The following is a 15694-nucleotide window of genomic DNA, read 5'->3' as shown; positions in this document are numbered from 1 at the left end:
AAAGCAATGCTGCTTGAGAAGAAAATCTGTTAGTTTTATTTCTTATTTAAATAAAGCAAAAAATAAATAAATCTACGTATCACGTACGAGTTATTTGCATCAAAGAAAAATGTGTTAACAACTCAGCCAAACATGAATGATGAAAACAAACACCAAGTAGATGAAATTACATCTGCTCTCCACTCTGAGAAATAAGGCTGTGTCCATGTGACATCGAAGTAATCTGACTAATAGTATATTAGATATAACAATAATGTCAAATTGTTCCGCTTCCATTCTCATAGCGGGTGCGTCCTTTAGAGATCCTTTTAGATTCAGCTGAGATATCGGTGCAGGGTAAGAACACCAGCAGGGGAAGGGAGAGACGCAGTATGGCTGTCACAGCCATGCACCCATTTATCCCATCTCTCACAAATGTTTGTAAAACTACCAGAAAATTGTTTCCCAGGAGAAAAAATAGCCATTCTCAACTCACCATGTGTCTGCACAAAATCTAGCCAATGAGCATCCACTGACCAGAGTTACTCCTGAAACTTCTGGGAATAGGTGTGCTGCCCTCACGCCTCATGCCGGCTCCTCACAGAATGAATCCACAGTGTGTAGTAACTCCAGTAAGTGCACGAACAGCGCAGTACACCATTGTTAACTTGGAGCTTCAATTCATTAAACATAAAAATGACTCTCCTTTTCGGGTCTTGCTTGGTCTGTGACGGTTTAGCTTAATTCCTCACAAATTAATTGAGTTTTTCTTGCTCTCATTTTTCCTCTTCAATTAGGTAGACAGCCCTCGCTCTTCAAATTCTGGCATCCAGGGAAGATGCATGCCCATGATGGCGGCAGAACAGTTAGTCAGCCAGCTGCTTGTCCAGAGCTAATGTATTGCCATAGGCCTGGATAACCAAGCCATATAACCAGGGTCAGGGTGGGGAGTGGGTCTGAAGTTTGCTCACTTTATACTCTGTCTTGTTGCGTCTTGGAAAGGTGATTTTAGAGCTGCCCGAAAAATCGATAAAAAACTGTTAAACAGCCCAACACCACATTTCAGTAATACCCAGTTCTCTGCTCATGTTTAAAGCAACTAATATCTCACACACATAACATTTTAACAAGCAGGTCCTGAGTTTCCTTTACTGAGACTTTCAGTATTTCTAACATTACACTGGCTGGAAGCTCACCAACTGAAAAATCGTTTTATGACAAATAACATGTTAGATTTTATTGTCTGTACATTGTCTGTTAGTATAGTTTTATCAAATAAATATCGATTTATTATTTGATAAATGTAGCACTGTCTGTGGCTAACGAGTCTGACACCAGAATGTGGAATATCTACATTGGTCTACAGCACAAAATGGAGCAGTTTCTAAACAAATTATTACAATTTCAAGGCTCCAGAAATGTTACATGTGTACTATTTCTTTTGCAGATTATAACATGCTTACATTTTTTCACAACTATTCCATGTTCAAAAAGCATCTAAGGATGTAAACGGCTGATGGTGGCGTTACACCAAAAAGAAAACGAAATTCCAGTTCCATCTGACCCGATTTTATGCAACAAATTCTTTACTTGCCTACTTCACAGTTGATTAGGGTTGAACATTAAAAAACACATGATTAGATTTAGAAATGTAATAAATATATGGATAGAGTTTAGGGGTAAAAAAAACACTTGGTTAGACTTAAACAAATTAAATAATAATAAAATAATTGTTAAATAAAGACGTGGATACAGGTTTGCATCCCATTGCTTGATCACTTTATTATAAAACAGGCAGTTAATGTTACTGTCTCACTATTTCTTCTCTTTTACTGCAATACTACTACATTTTGGATTTATGGACAAACACACAAATGACACGTTTCCATGTGAGAGTAGATTGCTAAGGTGGCAGACGAGTTTGACCAAAGTTCACATGTCTCCCCAAACTCAGTGGACTCTCCAGTCATTACTGTGCAACCACACACTCATGTATGTAGCTAATGATGTCTTGAGGCATCATGGAGTGGTGATAGCTGAGATTCTGAATTTCACCTTGGACCAGAAAGTCTTCCAGATGTTCCTGCAGATAAGAGAAGTGTAACAGCTCTTGAGAGCTAACGATGGGGGTGTGCGGAGTACAGCCAATAAGGACCTCCGGTCTCAAAAGGCTAAAAGGAGCGTGGCGATTCCATTTTTCATATCTGACGATAACATGCGAATGTTTTCAGTCAAAGATGAGGGGGGAGTAGATTTTTGAAAGTGTTTTTTTTTTTGGGGGGGGGGGGGGGGGGGGGGGGGGGGGTGAAAAATAATCATCTGCTTGTGTGAGATGTCAGGCAGTTGCTAGGTTACAGGTCAGTCCAGAGAAGCTAATGGGTATGAAATAGAGATACCATGGTGTGTATGATATTTAATCATTCAGTTTAGTTTAAACGCAGTTTTGTTCTGCTATTTGTGATATCTACCATATATTTTTGACATGTTCCATCACAGCCATAAACCTTTAAAATGATCTGACAGCACAGCAGTGCTAATTATCCAGGCCCTTTGAAGTCTTACTGCTATCACTACTTTCTGTCTCCCTTTTCACTTTAGTCGACATCTTTGGTGTTAAGTAGTCACTTCTCTGCTGCTTTTGCACCACACCTTCGAGAAGCCATTTGCCAGAAAGATAGTGTGTCCACCACCCTTTCGAAAATCCACATCACACTCCTTCTGTGTGAGAAATTTGCTGTTGGTTGCTGCTCGCATTCATTTTCACAACAGACGTGTAAAGCGCTGATAAATGGCACAATGCTGCTTCAGCCTGTAATTCTGTTTAAGCCATTTTCCTCACTGCTCTGACCCACAACAGTAAGCTGTGGCAGAATGGCTGGATTGGAAGCTCAGCCCTCGCAGTCTCTGGCTCCCCGTGTCCTGCAGCAGCCAGCAGACTCAGCTGCTGTGCAGACCAACTGCAAGAGGAGCGGGGTTTGGCTAAGGCTCCAGACAAGAGTAATTAGCTCTGACACAGCTGATGAGTTGCTAATTAAATGTTTATCTGACTCTGGCATCTGTCGTAAAACAAATGTCTATTTGCTGCATACAATCTGTGGATTATCACAAATAACTGGGGTTAGGTCCTGCATGCAGGGAGATAAGCAGGAGGAGAAGGCTGCACAGGACATGTTTAGGCAGGACCCAGCAGCAGCACCTACTGCGTGCTTATGAGGAGCTTACTGTGACTCATAATGGCAATAATTATCCCAACATGCACTCAAGCTGGCACTTAGGAACTAACATTGGACTTTTTGTAATGAAATACGTCAGCTGTTATCAGTTTTATCTGGTTTGAATGTCTGAATTTTCAGTCTGTTAAAATATTTTGAAGCTGCTTAATCAAAGCTTGTCTTTAATTAGATTTTTTTTTTCAGAATTTCTTCAGAGTCACTACAAAGAGATACATTTCTGAATTTCTGACAGATTTCTGCCTCTGCCCCAAGATAAAATCTCAATGTTATCTGTGGTGTTATGACATTTGTGCTATTTTTCCAATCGATTGTAGCTCCAAAGTAATACATTGTCACAAAGGCCTGTTATCACAGCCTCACTGATTTGCGAAGGAAATTATATTTTAATTTTTATTTCTTATGTTAACATTGAGTGCAAATTTTTATCCCAAAAATGTCACATTCTTAATTAACTAAGCCTTTTTTTTTCAATGTTTCTGCTGCTAATGCTAATGTTTGTTCAGCAGCTTAGCCTAATAAGCTAGTTTCAATGTCCGCAATAGCTGATGGTCCTGAAGATATTAGAACATTTTAAAAGTTTGGAAAATTGTTATCTTGAGGTAACATAACCTCTTAAATGACATCAATAATGATAACCAGCATCTCTCTGTAAAAAAAAATACTGAAACTATTCAAACTTTTAGTTTGAAACTCACAGTGTGAGTTATCTTACTTTTCAGTTTAATGCAAAGTGATGAACCGTTTCTGCTCCTTACAGTTCAGTTCAAAGGCAACTACTGGGCAAACACAGTGCAGCCTTAGTTTGGCTTTATTTCTTTGTTTTCTCTGTGCATGTGTTCAGCCACTTCATCACTGTACACTTCTCTGTGTTTGGCCTTCATTTTTTGGATTGCCTTTGTACTAGTAGTTTAGATTCTTGCCTTTTTTTGTGCATTGTGTTTCAATTTTGGATGATCTTGCTCCTCGTGTTTACAAGTCTTTCTCATCAGTTTCCTGGTGTCATTTCTGGAACGTGTTTGCTAGCTGCCTACCTGTGCATTAGCGTGGTCAAACATTAAGGTTTGGACTTAGCCTGGGAATTCCCATGCTGCTTTGCGCGCGATTTCATTCTCACTGCAAAGTCAGCCTGGAAACCACCGCCCTTATTTTTGCCAGAGTTTGGGAACCAGTCACAGAACGGGGGGGGGGGCAGCAAGACGATGACGACGTCTATGCGCTACACCGAAGCTTGTAGAGTGTTAATCCAACATGGCAGCGGACACAACGTTACCGTTCGATGCAGCCTTAGAAAGTGTTTTAAGTAGCTTAGAGCACAAGTTTACTTTTATTTTACTTTTTTTCTTTTTCTTCCTAGTCGAATTTCTGTCGTCATCTGGTATAAGTGATACAATTTGGCTATGAATCGTGCGCAAAGCAGCATGGGAAGAACCAGACGCCATTTGATAGACATTCGTAGCGCCCAATAAACGGCTCTAGGCATTCGTAAACCACGCCTCAAATACGAGAAAATGCACACCCAGTTCCCAGACCACCATCTCATCGAGATTGTGGACGCGTCAGCAAGGCTAGTTTGGACTTGCATATTACAAAGACTTCTTGCTATTGATTACATTGGCTGGAATTCTTAAGATTAATGCTCATGAACATGTTGGTTTTCCCCAGTTGTTACCATTCTCTCAGACCAATTACCTACAACCGATTAGCTATGAGGTGCAAGTGGTGCTTTGAAGACTTGCACTGCCACTGCAGCCTGCCTTGCTGGCAGTTTGTTGCGGCTGTAAGCTTACTAAGAGAAAAACCCACAGATGTTTCAAATGGCTAAAAAGAAAAAAAAGAAACATCAAACCTGGGATGCGTATAACTCTTTGAAATGACCCAGTTTTCTGCAATCGTACAAATTGTGATGTACAAACTCAATACGGCGATAACTCTAGTGAATATCATCTTAGTGTAATGTCCAGTTCAAAGCATCAATTTACATTGATGGAACTTCAGAGATTCACACTTCTTTTCCATCCTCCACTCGGCATCTTTAAATTACGCAATTTGGACAGGAACAATGCAGTGTTTGTGATAAAAGAAGTAGAATGCCTAGTCAAAACTTTAATGAATATCTGGAGACAATTTCACAAAAAAATGTGCATAATACTGAAGAATTAATATGCTTCTGTTAACTCTACACAGTGTTAATTATTCAAGTCACTTTAGTTTGATTCATTTTAATGAATAAGATCAAAATGTTGCTTCACTTCGTTTTTGCACGTTATGTTAGTATGCAAAATCCTTCATGAGTGGTTTCTTGACAGGCGACAGCTCTTTGGGAAAACATACATTTCATTCACAGTTTTTACATCCTGACTACAGTTTTTCCTTTTTTCTGCTAGTGTAGCCTGTTGTGCCACTGCTGTTAGTTGTCCCTACACAAAGGATGGTTAATGTGTCCTGCATTAAGTGGATATCCCAAAGTGCAGCAGTTAAAAGGGGTTGAAGAACCAAAGTGACAAGATTTTAAAATCCCTGGTTTAAAAGACCGAAAGGAATGATGCACTTAAACATAAGCAGCAGAACACCACGGAGTAATGCATGTATGCTCAACATGGATGTGTCCGCCGCTGCCATGTTCTTTTGACATTTTGCAAAATACAGCTGCTTAGATGTAAAAGAAGAAAGAAATTGACAACATAAACTGTCTCCCCTGTTGTTTTTTTCCACATTACAGCATTTCTATTTTTTTTACCAAGCCAGCTGCAGCTCTCTACAATTCTTCTCTGTATGACTGATCGACATCCTCTGAATGTCTCAGTGATACTTTCTGAAGTCCAAAATTGAGAACATCTCTTTCAAATTCAGACATGACAGCCTCCCCGAGTGTTTGTACTGACAGCACTGAGATAATAAATCCAACTGAAAAAATACAGCAGAACAGCAAGTCCAAACTAAACTTTTTACCAACAAAATAAGTCATCCGACCAGGATGTTTGCTGGATAACGGGTATTGAAATACCCTGTTGAGAAAATGTGTGCCACATGAGACGTGGAAAGACAGCTTGAAAGCTACTGAATATTTTATGTCAGCCTGTAGTCAGGGCCGCTGTTGTGCTCTTTCCACTGAGTTGGAGTGCCTGTACCTGGCTATCATAGCCATCTTACCTCTCATGTTTAAGCTGCTCTCTGATTCATCGATTCATTTTCATAGCGGTCTCATATGTTCATTTAAATGCTGATGGGTTAGAGCATCTTCAAATTGGAAACCCAAACTTATTCCTTTTTTCTTATCCATTTCTTCCTTGTGTGTTTGTAGGGGAATGTAATTGGAGGCGCTGATGTTTGCAGTGAGAATTCACACCCATGAATTTCGATGAATGTAAAGAAGGTTTGAATTGCACTGACATTAATTCAGATGTCAAAGTGAGGCCCCGGGCCAGGCCAGCAGGTGCCATACATCATGGTGAAACCGTCAGTTAACATGTGAGCGTGTGTGGAGCACACTGTCCGATAAAGTGTGCAAACTCCCCCCCCCCCACCTCCATTCAATCAGCTGGCAGATTAGACTGAAAACTATACAAACATTTTTCTGAGGCAGAGCAGCTCCATGGCAGATGTAATCTTATTTGTGGTTGCACCTCAGTGGGCAGGAACAAAGGGATGTTGCAAGCTTCGTATCTTGATATACCAATGTAGAAAATTAATTCAAAACTCCTGTAAAAGTGTCCTGATATATAATAGCAGAGGTGAGCCCACCATGTTTCTGGATTCTTCAATTAGAAAATAGAGCTGGTTGTGGCCCCTAAGGCGCTGCTGAGGAAGGCTAAAGATCTTCTTCTGCTTCATCCTCCAAGGTCCGTGACCTTTGCGTCAATCTGGGCTCCCCTTTCTTTTGTGTCTAACATCAAATCCATCGCAGAATCCGGCTTTTTTTTTTGTCTCAAAAACATCTCAAGACTCATTCTTTCAGTCGCTGTGGCAGAAACCCTCATCCATGATCCGTACCCTTGAGCTTGTGCTCAAGGGTTTTTTTTTTTTTGGGGGGGGGGGGGGGCTTTTATGCCTTTAATGGACAGGACAGTTAAAGAGAGACAGGAGGAAAGACATGCAGCAAAGGGCTGTCCGATGCAGGACTTGAACCAGGGGCAGCTGCAGCGAGGATTGTAGCCCCTGTACATGGGGCACCTGCACAACCCACTACGCCACTGACTTTTGAGAAATGTATTTATAGTATAGTTGTCTATCAGAGCATGCTGTAACCAAATTTAAAGAATCAATTCCATTATCATTTTCTTCACAGCCATGCACAAATACAACAGAGGACATCTAATTAACCTTCACTCCTGCATTACTTGATTGTCTTGTTGACAGCACTAAAATTTAAATGCGAACAACATTGAAGAATGTTGCCCCTCTGAAAAGGAATGAAATCGTTCAGAAAAGGTTTGCTCCTTGGAATGATTCAGAGCTGTGTGCTTTACAGCAGACTGCAAGAAAGTTGAAAAGAAAATGGCATTCCACTAACTTAGAGAATTTCAATTAGTCTGGAAAGATAGTCAAATAACATATGAAAAAAGTCCTTCACTAAGCTAGAACTGCTTATTATTCATCATTGATAGAAGAGAATAAGAACAATCCCAGGTTTCTTTTCAGCACTGTAGCCAGGCTGACAAAGAGTCTGAGCTCTGTTGAGCCTGGTATTCCTTTATCGCTAAGTAGTGATGATTCATGAGACCAATAAGTTGGTTAGACTACAAGCATGTCTCAAAGACCTGTATAAACCGGGATGACTAAATTACTCTAGATGGTATTTCCTTGGCTTCTCGTACTACAGAGAGGAACCTTGGAAAAAGTGGAATGGGAGGCAGAGCCTTCAGTAATCATGCTCCTGTCTTGTGGAACCACCGTCACCTCGTGCACGTTCAGGATGGTGATTGGATCGAAGAAAAGTTTCAGTGCAATCTGTTGGTTTCCTTAGCTACGCAGCTTTTTTTAATTAGCATTGTATGAACAGGACTAATTTCGAATTTAATTAATTGGAATTGGTTGATTAATGATTGTATTACAATAATTTGGATTTTAATTGTCTTGAATTTGCTCTGTCTTTGAAGTGATTTGGTGCTATATAAAAAAACTGAATTTAATTAAATTGAATTGAACTGTGGATGTCTGAGGTGCACGATGAGTGGGTTGTTCGCTAATCGCAAAGTTGGCGCTTGGATCCACGGCCATTCCACATGTTGAAGTGTTGGTGGGCTAGAAACATTCATTTGGTCCTACTTGCAGACGAGCACCTCCTTTAGCTTTGATGTTTTTGTTGTTTAAAGTGGCAGAGTGTAACAATGACATAGACCCATGAGAAAAAATTGGTTATATAAATAAAAACTATGTTTCTATTGTTGGCAACTGGAAAAGTTCCACCCCCTCTTGGTCTTGAACAGGATGTAATGGGTAAAGAAGATGGATGGATGGATGGATGTTTCATACTGTATCTAGTCACTTTTCTAATTGATTTGTTGTGTTTTTATGACCTTAGAATAAGCCATGCATATCTGTTTGAGCAGATCGTCCTTCTACTCTGAGGAACTGCCATATTATTTTAATAAAATACACATAGAAGAAGAACATTGTTCAGGGAGCAAAAAAGGAGAAAGTGGGAAAAAAGAAACCACTTCTGACATTGCAAAAATGAAAAAGACTTGATTCATCAGCTGTTTCCAGTCTTAGCTGGCAAACAACAAACTGATAAACCAGTGTCTTGCCATATATAATATCCTAGACATTACCAGAAATTAAAGTAATTCTTGAAGAAGAGCTTTCGATTACCCTCTTATGAATGTCCACTGCAGTTTTTGTACGGGCAACATAACCAATACAGCAACCCTCTGGTAAAACTACGCAGCATAAGTTTCTTTGGTTTTAACCAGTCAATGGAGACGTGTGGGATTCACATTTCTTCTTTGCAGCTTTTCAAAATGCTGCTTAAGATTAGCTTTGCTAATTAATGGAGACCTGGACAATGGCTCAGTGGTTAGAGTCGGTCGTCCAATAACCAGAAGGTTGGTGGTTTGATTCCCACTCTCGATGCTCAAAAAAGATTGGTGGAACTGATAGCTGGAGTGGTGTCAGTCCACCTCCTTGTCACAGCTGAGGTGCCCTTGAGCAAGGCACTGTACCCCCATGCTCCCCGGGCACTGAATGGCTGCCCACTGCTCCAGGTTGGCATCTGTCTCTGAGTGTGTGACCCTGTGCATGTGCATGTGTGTCAACAGGTGCCAACCTGGATGGGTTAAAAGCGGAGGACAAATTTCGTGCATATGCACGTATGCATGACCAGTAAATTGGATCTCTTATCTTAAATGCTGCTTTGTGATAGGTTTGTGGATACACATTTGAAAAATGGAAGATCGTGTTTATTGGGAAATGCAAGAAAAGGGAATTGAGCTAGAATCGACTTTGTCAAAGAAGCAAAAAACATGAAATAGGAGACATAAAAACATTCATGGTTCTTGACATGGTGTTTTTTTTCCCCTCTTGACAGGTAATTTAGCCAATGGATAGATGCAATTGTTTTGTTAGACAATGGATGGGCATCATTTGGGATGGTTGCTACACCTAACTCGACCACTAAATGTGTGTGATTTGTGGTGTGAACATGCTCTTCTGTTTTCTCACAACTTGAAGAAATATTACTGGAGGGTCAGAACTTACGGTGTTAAAGTCTTGTGTGACTCTTTAAAATAAATGCACAACACAATCATATCCCATGGAACCCTGTTGCATGTTTAGAAAAATATGAATGGTTTATTTAACCCCACTTTGACAAGCATTATAATCAATTTCCATAAAATTCAAGTCTCTTGATGTCAGTGGAACACAGTCTACATCCAAATATGAACAGTGGTACATCTGTCATCAACATCTCATTCAGTCACTTCTTGTCCAAACCGTTTTGCAAAGACACACAGAGTATAATATTAATTTATCCTGTCAAATACTTGGTTAAGTGGGTTTCTATTCTGAACTCACAAAACAGTGATGGTTTATAGTTGTTTTTTCAAGAGTCTATTTAAAACAGACAGTCTAATACAAAGTCCATCCAGTACAGACTTGTCCATAATACTGCTTCTAGGATAGCTTATTTACATTTGTCTACTGGAAGCAAAAAAGAAAAAGGGAAAAAAAAAAAAGGCATTGATTTCAGAAAAAACCAAGCTAGCCATTACTATTCAAACTTAAAAATTAAACCAGAACAGAATATTTTGTATTGATTGTGCTTTGTAACCCACAAAACCACTTTGTATTTAGAAATGGAATATCTGTAAGAGGCACCAAATACAAGTGCTGATAACATCCACTTCAGTTTCTCTCACTGAGATTCTCTAGAGCTATGAGTAGGATGGGGTATACAAATGATTGTTTCTTTTTTTAAATTCCTTTATTTATATATTTATAAAGTCATTACAGGCTCAATCTAGTTCATCACCTGTGGTGGTGTGTTGTACAACAGAAGTCACGAAGGAATCAGTTCTTGTGTTAAACCATGCAAAGCCCTTTAAGATTTGCCAGAAAAGGTCACAGAACAGATTGTGTGGGACAAAGACACCATCAGTGTTTCCCACTAAAACGTACACAGAACCAGGCCATAGCCTGCGGACAAAAAGGAGAATAAAGACAGTGGAAATAATATTGGACAAGTTAGCTGGATATCACTAAACCTTCTCCATCCACGACCCTCTCTGGCTTTAGATCTTGCTGGGCCTGTGTATGCAGTATACAGTGTAGCTTGGTTTTCCGGTCTCACAGTAAGCTAGCGGATTATCTTGGTCCTGGAATCTTTGACTTTGCAGGAACTTCAGTCAAAGAAAATTAAACTCCAACATTCCTCATTAGAAGGTGACCAGTGTACCCATGAACCATAATCAACCCCACCCTCTGGCACACCACGGTACTTCTTCAGTGCAGTTCGGGTGGCCCCTGGCTGCTGTTACACAGTCACTTCAGTCTTGCTGCCTGTGCGGTAGTGCTGTGGCTGTTGTTGCTGCTGGTGGTGCTGAGGGATGTACTGGAGCTGTTCAACAGTGTGAGTTCGTCTGGAGGCGAACGCCTGCCTCTTAGATGAGGTCTGGTTCATGGCTAAAGTGTTGGAATGCACAGTCACTCCTGCACCTGGTGCCCCGCCACTGCTGCTGCTGCCACCACCGCCGCCACCATTGTTAGAGGCACTGGGATGGGAGTGCATTTTTGTCATCTTGTAACGATCCATGAGAGGAGTGGTTGGTATGAACACGTCTGTGTGTGAGATGGCGCGCGACATTGACTTGTCGCTGCCACGAAAGCCACCAGAGATGCTGCTGACCATGCCACGCTTCAGTGACATCACCAACTTGTCTGGCGAGAGCAGAGGGTCCTGGGATAGGAGGCGGTCTTGTGAGTACAGTCGATCTTGTGAATAGAGGCGTTCTTGAGAATAATGGCGCTCTTTTGAGTACAGGTGGTCCTGTGACAGGAGTCGGTCCTTTGAGTACATGCGGTCCTTAGAGTACAGGCGATCTTGGGATGTGTGGCGGTCCTGCGGTAGAAGACGCTCCTGTGATCGAAGACGCTCAGCAGAGAGGAGCTGTTCATCGGAGAGAATCCTGCCTCCATACGGGGACATACCATTAGAAGACATGCTGTAGTCCTGGTGAGGGGCACTTTGTGGGGAGAGGACACGGTCCTGGGACATGGCCCTCTGGACACGACGGGGCCTCTGCCTTTGCTGAGACTGCTGCTGTGAAGATTGCGACTGGGGAGGGGCCTGGGAGATAGAGGACTGTGGGGGTTGACTCTGATGCTGCTGCTGGTCCCGGTGCTGGGAAACAGAAGAGGAATGAGGTCAGTTTATTTACAAGCTGAAGAGAAAAAGACTGCCACCAACTTCTCAGGAATAAAAGGAGAAGTTTTTTTTTTTTTTTTAAACCTGGACCTTATTTCTGGAATAAAATACGTTCATCTACTCACCGATAACAGTTTGGTGAAAGTCGGCGTCCTAGATATTTAGATTACTCGAGATCTGCGTATATCCATATAACGGGAGAGAACAGGGCATTGACAATATAGCCTCTAAATAAGGCATTATCCGTCTTTATTTCACAAATACTTTAAGACGAATGAATGAATGAACGCGTACGATTGCACTGTTAGCTCAGAGTTGCCATGTTGTTGTTATCACGGGCTAGGGGCTGCCTTTGGCCGACACGTGCAAACGCATTGCAAACGGCAAAACAAATCCAACAGTATAACGCTGCAAGAGAAAAATGCGGCAAATTACAAAAACGCCCGGAGCACACGCAACGCAAACGCCAAAACACATGCAAGAGAGAAACGCGCTGCAAACTTCAAAACATATGCAAGAGAGAAAAACACAACGGAAGTTCGCCAGGCCACTAGGGGGTCTCGACCTGTGTGGGATAGGCCCTATCCGATAGAGGATCGACTTTGGGAGATCGACTATATTAACAAAGGAGAAGAAAGTCAAAAGGTACGTTGTCCTTTATGTTTTTATGCCAAGTGTTTAAAAAAGACATAAAGGACAACATACCTTTATATTTTCTTCTCCTTCGTTACTCCTCCGATCTCCCATAGTTGATCCCCTTTCCCAAAGGTCGAGACCCCCTAGTGGCCTGGCGAACTATCGTTGTGTTTTGAGTGAACTTGCAGCGTTTCTCTCTTGCATGTTTTTTTAACTTTGCAGCGCGTTTCTCTCTTGCAGTCGTTTTGCCGTTTGCGTCGCGTGTGCTCCGGTCGTTTTTGTGATTGCCGCATTTTTCTCTTGCAGTGTTTTACTGTTGGATTTGTTTTGCCGTTTGCACGTGACGGCCACCGTATTATCGTGGGCTTTCTACACACGCATCTACTGGGATGACGTCATTGACGTGCATCCATCGTACTCAAAGTCGTTGGCCACGTCATCAAAATTTGATAAAAAGTTTCAACTCTGTGTGACGTTAGCTGACTGTCACAGAGCACGGAGTAAATGTAGTAAATGTATTTTATGCCAGAAATAAGGTCCATGTTTAAAAAAAAAAAACTTCTCGTTTAAGTGAAATACCAACTCACTTACAGTCATGAAAAAAAAGACAGTACACCCTCTTTTATTTCTGTGTTTTACATATCAAGACATAATAAAAAAAATAATCTGGTCCTGACCTGGTTTTAGAATTAGGTAAGAACAACCTCAGATTAACAACCACACGTGACATATTAAATTTGGTCATGTTAGATATGTTAGTTTTTGGTTATCTACCAAAAACTAAGCCCAAAATGCAGAAGCAGTATGTGAAAAACTAAGTGCAGATATATCTTGAAGAAATCATTTTCTGGATGAAGTTATCGATTTCTGAGACATTTTGGCCCACTTTATGTTCCCTCATTGAGGTTTGCAGACATTCATTTATGACATTTAATTTATACTCTGGAAGCTGTGGATAAATGAACTTGACTTGACTTTGACTGGACCATTGCAACACCTTGATTCTTTTCTTTTTCAGACATTCCGCTGTAGATCTGCTGCTGTGTTTGGGATCATTGTCCTGCTGATGACCCAGTTTCAGCCAAGCTTTAACTGTCGGACAGATGGCCTCACATTTGACTCTAGAATGCTTTGGTATACAGAGAAGTTCATGGTGGACTCAATGACTGCAAGGTGCCCAGGTCCTGTGGCTGTAAATCAAGCCCAGATCATCAGCCCTCCACCACCGTGCTTTACAGTTGGTATGAGGTGTTTGTACTGATATGCTGTTTTTGTTTTTTTTTCTCCAAACGTGCTGCTGTGCATTATGACTAACATCTCCACTTTGGTCTCATCTGTTCAAAGGACATTGTTCCAGAAATCTTGTGTTTTTTTCAGATGTAACTTTGCAAACCTGAGTTGTCGTGTTCTGTAACGTGACGTGTTATTGATCATCTGAGGTTGTATTTACGTCATTTTTAGACTTGGTAAGAACCAGAAAATGTCTCATTATGCATTAAACCATAGAACTGAATTAGGGTGTCTTTTCTTCTTCATGCCATGCCATAAATGGTACACTTGTGTACCCACCTGATCTTGAGTCATTTTGAGAACATGCAAGGGAAGAGTGCCTCTTGCTGCCAGGTCAGGCAGGTGGCGCTTACGGGTGTAGTAGTCTTCAACATCTTTATCTGCCGCTGAAGAGATGGAAAAATAAAGAACCAAGAGGTGAAGAAGATATCCGTGAGGTGAGAGAATAGGAAAACACGGGTAGGTGTTTGAATGGGGGAGAAATTGGATCAAGAAAGTGGAGAACATTTCACACGATTCAGAGAGTAGTGTTGGTGCACCCATCTGTGTTTCACCTTTCCAAGCTTATGGAGGGGAATAGAAAACAGAGGCAGAGGATCACATAATACATGCTAGGCACATAACATCCACATATCCAGGCTTCATCTGGGATTCTACAGGCAGTTCTTGCTGTGGGGGTAAATTTCTAAAGGTCATTTTAAAGTCTACAAATGAAAATAGTCATATCGTACAGACATAGAAAGGAACTCGCAGGCACCTCTTACACACATGCTGGAAAGCTAATAGTGTTATTGCATAATCATGTCATCCTTAGAGCTGCAAGTGTTTTCTTATCCTTGAGTGGATGCTTTATCCTCACTCATGTGTACTTTGCAAACAGGAGAACATGCTTTCAGAGGCAGATCAAAAAGACAGGAATACACTACCAGAGACTAGAGAGTGTGGGAGGGAATGTAGCATCAAAGTCATGCCACACAGCACAAACACATGCATAAAGACTTGTCTTGAGTACATAATCACACACATAGTGGTGCACATTTATATAAACCGTGTCAGACATTTGTTAAAAAAGACAGCAGTGTAAATTGATCAAAAATGGAAACATTCATAAGACGTGAACGCCTGGTTAAACATCATGTTAGGTACGCTGAGAACGCAAGGGTTTCTCATGTAGTGGAAATAAATTACGCACAGTCTCCATCTTGTTGAGAAGTCCTTGATGACTTTTAAGCGCGTGGCTGTCTTTTTCAATCATGACTGTTCATGCCACCTGTCCAGATATCATTCAGACAAAATCTCCTTTGGCGAGCCGCGGGTGCTTGCTGAAAATCTATTCATCATGAGAGATAATAAAAACAAGTTGTTCCTTTCTCAACCATAATGGTCCTCAAGATCTGGGCAGCCCATTGCAAGCTCATCAACCGTATTATCACGGAATGAATGAATGACTCATCGCGTATACTGTCCTGCATTGCGACGGGCTAAATTCTTTTTCTTCAGTCTGATACCAATTTGCATTAATAAGCAGTAGCATTCTTCTCCTTTATTATCTCAACAATGAAACCGCGGCACTGTCTTCCCTCTAGCACAATCCGACATGATCTATCAGTGTGCAGACACTCGTTGAGCAACAAAAAGAAATAGCATGGCCTTCTGGCTATTTGCTACGACAAATAATGTGCTTTGGAAGCAG

At 41.2% G+C, this 15694-nt stretch overlaps 1 protein-coding gene across 6 annotated transcripts in view; it reads right to left on the bottom strand.

The window, feature by feature from the left end:
- Positions 1-9974: 9974 nt before the first annotated feature.
- Positions 9975-15694, bottom strand: part of LOC142373769 (shisa family member 6) — a 79409-nt gene continuing 73689 nt past the window's right edge. For all 6 annotated transcript variants that reach the window (XM_075457148.1, XM_075457151.1, XM_075457149.1 and 3 more), the window contains 2 exons: positions 14281-14387; positions 9975-12051 (listed from right to left, as the gene is read on the bottom strand). In XM_075457148.1, coding sequence (XP_075313263.1) covers positions 11185-12051; positions 14281-14387 — 974 coding nt within the window. In that variant the 3' untranslated portion in view covers positions 9975-11184. The remainder of the gene's footprint in view (positions 12052-14280; positions 14388-15694) is intronic.

This window comes from Odontesthes bonariensis, chromosome 23 (genome assembly GCF_027942865.1).
Source record: "Odontesthes bonariensis isolate fOdoBon6 chromosome 23, fOdoBon6.hap1, whole genome shotgun sequence".
NCBI lineage: Eukaryota > Metazoa > Chordata > Actinopteri > Atheriniformes > Atherinopsidae > Odontesthes > Odontesthes bonariensis.
The sequence above is the reverse complement of the archived record's forward strand: the minus strand, read 5'-3'. Positions and strand labels throughout refer to the sequence as shown.